This window comes from Homarus americanus, unplaced genomic scaffold (assembly GCF_018991925.1).
Source record: "Homarus americanus isolate GMGI-L3 unplaced genomic scaffold, GMGI_Hamer_2.0 scaffold7504, whole genome shotgun sequence".
NCBI lineage: Eukaryota > Metazoa > Arthropoda > Malacostraca > Decapoda > Nephropidae > Homarus > Homarus americanus.
Genome location: NW_024752810.1, coordinates 200,001 through 205,000, shown reverse-complemented (window position 1 = coordinate 205,000; position 5,000 = coordinate 200,001). Strand labels below are relative to the sequence as shown.

The following is a 5,000-nucleotide window of genomic DNA, read 5'->3' as shown; positions in this document are numbered from 1 at the left end:
TTCTTCCTCCTCCTCCTCCTCCTCTTCTTCTTCTTCTTCTTCCTCATTGCCCTCACCTCCAGCCTCCATAAAGAAGACAAACCACACACTTAATAGCCACGTTATCTTGGGTTAAGTCTTCCCAAGGTGGCGGTGGTAAGGGATGGTCCCCACCCTGTAATGAGCCACTCACGTCTGTAGGGGAGGAATGGGGAGAAATAGGGGATGGGGTGGGGAGATGATGGGGGGGGAGAGGAGAGAAGGTGGTGGGAGGGGGATGGGATGGGATGGGTGAAGGAAGAAAGGAAGGAATGGAGGCTGTTAAGAGAGATGGAGAGAGGAAGGGAAAAAGGGAGGGAGGATAGTAAAGAAAAAGTTAGAGAGAGAGTTAGAGAGAAAGAGGGAGGGAGGGAGGGAGACTGCTCGGGTCAATGGAATAATCACCTCAAATGCTTAGGATGTGTGAGGAAGTGAGGGAGTCGTTGGAGGAGGGAGGTTAAAGGGAGGGATTCTGGACAGGGAGAGGATGAGAAAGTTTAAAGGGAAGGATAGTGAGGGAGGATAGATCTTAGTAAGGGAGAGATTGTGATATTATTTACCTCTGAAATAATGTTGTGTTTTTGCTTACATTTTTATCATAGAAAACGAGTCTTAATTATTGTAGGGGGAACTTATAAAAAATAATAATTACTAACCTCTTGAGAATAACTTTAAATGTAGTAATTCCCTTCAAGGTCATAAGATTCTTGACTTAAAATAAATCCCTAAAATGTAGTAATTAAGGGAATTATCTCACACGGGGGGAATTATTGAAAATTTGGGGGAATATTTTATATTTTAGGTTATATTATTATTGTCAATAGTAATTTGACTTGACGCTATTACTTCCCTTCCTGTCATGCTAGTAGTGTTGACTCATGTGTTGCAAATTTTGTGTTGCAGATAGTAGCAGTTGCAGCGAAAGGACGCGAGAGTCTAAACCAGACGGCTCGACTTCTGATCCCGAAAAATCAGGTAAGAGAAATGTTGGTGTAAATAAGAGTGGGTCTACAGGTGGGTCATACAGGTAATAATTAATGGGTCATACAGGTGGGTCATACAGGTAATAATTAATTAATGGGTCATACAGGTGGGTCATACAGGTGATAATTAATGGGTCATACAGTTAATAATTAATGGGTCATACAGGTAATAATTAACGGGTTATACAGGTATTTTACTTCCTCCTTGACTTATAATCATTGTAGAAAGTATATTGGGTAACGCTGCTGAAGAGTTCGGTGTGTGTGTGTGTGTGTGTGTGTGTGTGTGTGTGTGTGTGTGTGTGTGTGTGTTTTGCTTTTGTTTTTACAGGTGCGATGGTGATTAGGTTAGTTTTTTTGTTTAGGTAAATAGGTGATTAGGAAGTATGTGTGTGTGTTTGTTTAAGGTAATTGGTGATTAGGTTAATTATGCAGAGTGGTCTGAAAGTTTCTGTTGATTGGAAAGAAATATATTCAAGGTTTTCCGGGATTAGGATTTAGTTCAGCAAATTGGTGTGAAATATATTCTAGGGACTGGATGGGTAGGGTTTGTTTTTGTAGATTGGTGAGAAGTATATTCAATTTCGTAGATGATTAGGGAATAGATATTGAAAAATATTCGATAACTGTTCCATATTAGGATTATAAGGATTAGATATTTTGGTAAAAATTAGATTCAGAGTCAAGGTTAATTAATCGAATATTTGAAGCTCTATTTAATTAACTAATCATCGTTGGTCATTAAATTTTGGAATTAATTTTTTTTGATAGGAATAAGATTTTTCAATTTATTTTGTGTATTTTTTGTCAGGTTTAAGTTTCATATTTTTGCCAGGTTTAAGTTTCATATTTTTTGCCAGGTTTAAGAATTTTAGCTAGGGAATATTTTTTTATATTTTTACCAGGAATTATTATTTTTTTCCATAGGAGTGTTTTTAATTAATTTTTTTTTAATGCCAGGAACTTTGAGTAAATTTTTAATAGTGTTTTTAGGAATGTTTACAACACTGTGTTTACGTCGTTTCTCAAGACTTAGGTTTATGTTGTAGCATGAAGCAGGTTATTTGGTCATAATTGGAACGTTTAGTATTTTTCAGCTAAATATTCCTCATCTGTAGCTTTCATTGTTAGCTGTTTTGTGTCTTAATTCATTTGTTTTAAGCTAAATTTTGAAATGAGCTTTATATTTTTGCTTAATTTGCCGTAGAAATTATAGTGATTTTTTTGTTTACCTATAATTTAACAGATGTCTTTAAGCTAAACATTTATATGATTTTAGGCTGAGTGTTTGTTTGTCTATAATTTAAGGGACTTTTCTAGTTTTTGCTATATATATAATTTAAGGTATATAATATGATTTAAAATTATAGCTTTTGTTATAATTTAAGGGTGACCTTCTGTCTCTCTATATAATTTAAAGTATAACTTCTTTATATTTTAAGGTATAGCTTCTGCCTGTAATTTAAGGTATTGCTTTTGTTTATTATTTAAGGCATATCATCTGTTATTAATTTAAGGTGACCTGTCATTATTTTTTTTTAAGATTAACCTTCCATATCTATAATATTAAGGTTAATTTATCTGTATGTTTATGTTATATTTCTTCCTATAACTTCCTTTGCCTTTGTTAATTATACAAGTAAGGAAATGGGCGGAAATATTAATGTTTATTCACTAAAATATAAACACAAAAATAATATTTACTTAATACATTTTTAAGTAATGAATCTTATTTAATTTTATGTTAAGTAAGGATTCTTAAGTAACTCAATTGGAAGTACATTAAAGGTGAAAGTTACTTATTTAATTCATTCATAAGTAAAGGTGGAATTCTTAAAGGAGTCATTTGTCAGTACGATAACTTGGGTCGGGTGGGGTGAGGATTCTTCATGTTGCCAGATTGTGAATAAACTTGTCCAGTTATTTCTCGTCCATAACCTTCCTTACTATGTTTGCATGTTTGTTTGTCTGTATCTAACATGTTTGTAAATTATGTTTATTGTTTGCATTTTGTGAATTAAGATGTTTCCCTGGAATGTTGTAGACGATTAGGAAGGAATTTCTTAAAAGAGTTTCTATTTTGAATGTTGAATGTGTTGCTGTAATGTTTTGATGTTTATGTTGTATGAAGCAAGCATGACACTTGTTTGTTGTCAGCTCACTTGGTTGGCAAAAGCATGACTACGTATTTGTTTGAAAATATATTTTTAATCTGGAAATACTGTTAATTTTGTTGTTATTATACTCGCCTGGCAACACCGCCACTCACGGGACGGGGCGCAGTGTTGCCAGAGTGTGAGGAGTATTTTTTTCAATTTTTTGTAGATTTTTATTTTTTTTTTCGCAGCTATGTGAGTATTGTAGAAAAGGTTTCTTGTAGTTGACATGTGATACTCATTGTAACACAAGCATGTGAGTCTTGTCATATCTGCCTGGGCATGTTTCGACTTGTACACTGAGGATGACATACATACATACACCTCACACATTGGTCTACATGTTCTACACTATATCGTACATCTTCGTTCATTCTCTCAATGATCGGTCGTCACTGTTTCCTGACTTTTGACAACAAAAAATTTAATCGGATTAAATTGTTTACAAGCGATACTCGGGGATGTACAGGGTGGGTAACAAACTATTTCACTTTTGTCACTGTACAAGGTGATAAAAAAAGTCCACGTGCACCTGTAATAATCAATACAGTACTATAGTTATTCCTTGATATTGATATTGATATTGAAACAGTTTATTTAGCCAGAAAAATACAGGTACAGAGTGGATAATAATAACAATATTGACATGGCTGAGCCAGTTGAGAACCTGAGCTCCCTGAGTGGCTCCTGATACGGTACATTTAACTCAAGGAATTTTTATATAACATTTGGTATTATCTGGAATAATACACGTACTGTAACTTAGTGTTAGTAAATACATTGGAGAATGTTACCACTGTTATCATATTTTTTTTACAGTTCTGGTATAAGTATACTGTATACATATTTTACAGTGGAGTTGATATACATTAATATGATAAAGGAGGGAAGCAATACAGCATGGGTTGTATTAAGGTAAAACAAGGGGACAGGCACAGTCATTATCATGTCTTGTCGGCAAATATATTTATTGCAATGGTAATTTCTATCCACGTGACAATATTTGACATAATGGTTATGTTGGTACAATAAGTAAGAGTATAAAGTAAGCGTGACAAAAACATTAATACTTAGACAATAGATATTTTTTTTAAGAAATATTCCTATTTATAGTCAATAGACGAAATGGTATCTACTAAAATATTCTAATTATTTTTATTTTTACACTTAACCAACATTACATATAAGGGGAATCATCGACAAACACAAGAGCGTGTCTCAGTGTGTGTATACATGTACTGCAGGTGTTGAGTCTTCCGTCGATCACAGTGCAGTGTTATCGTGCAACTTCCTCTCTCTCTCTCTCTCTCTCTCTCTCTCTCTCTCTCTCTCTCTCTCTCTCTCTCTCTCTCTCTCTCTCTCTCTCTCTCTTTGTTTGTATTTTTGTTTAATGTATTTATTTATTTTGTCGTGTGAACATTTGTATTAGAAAACTATTATCATTGACTTATTTCTCGCTTACCTTTTTTTGAGATCATTTGGCTTCTCTTAATTTAAGCTGCGTATATAGCTCAGTAGCCGCCCCTCCTGACCTCACTGATGGATGTTTTACGCAGCATATAGACCACTGTTTATCCGTTCTGATGAAGTACAACTTATTTAGGGTTACCTCATCCACCCTCCCCTCACAGCTTAAGATGAGGTAAGCTTGGGGGCTGATCTTCAGGTGATATATATTTTTATTAAGAAATTCCTCAAGAGTTGTCGTCATGGAAACATTAATAGCCGTATGCTTCATATACAGGGTCTCCCAGAAAATATGTTTCCACGTGGTTTTTACATTTTTTGAAACACCCTGTAGATAACACACATGACCTTGGCTGGGGCTGATATCTCGATTGTT

The 5,000-nt window shown here is 34.5% G+C and overlaps 1 protein-coding gene across 6 annotated transcripts in view; it reads left to right on the top strand.

Annotated features, from left to right (window-relative positions):
* LOC121855197 overlaps positions 1-5,000 on the top strand; it is a 242,033-nt gene that overhangs the window by 39,881 nt on the left and 197,152 nt on the right. For all 6 annotated transcript variants that reach the window (XR_006086745.1, XR_006086744.1, XM_042350065.1 and 3 more), the window contains exon 2: positions 922-993. Coding sequence is in view for 4 of the 6 variants with exons in the window: in XM_042350065.1 (XP_042205999.1) it covers positions 922-993 (72 nt within the window). In the remaining 2 variants the exon portion in view is untranslated. The remainder of the gene's footprint in view (positions 1-921; positions 994-5,000) is intronic.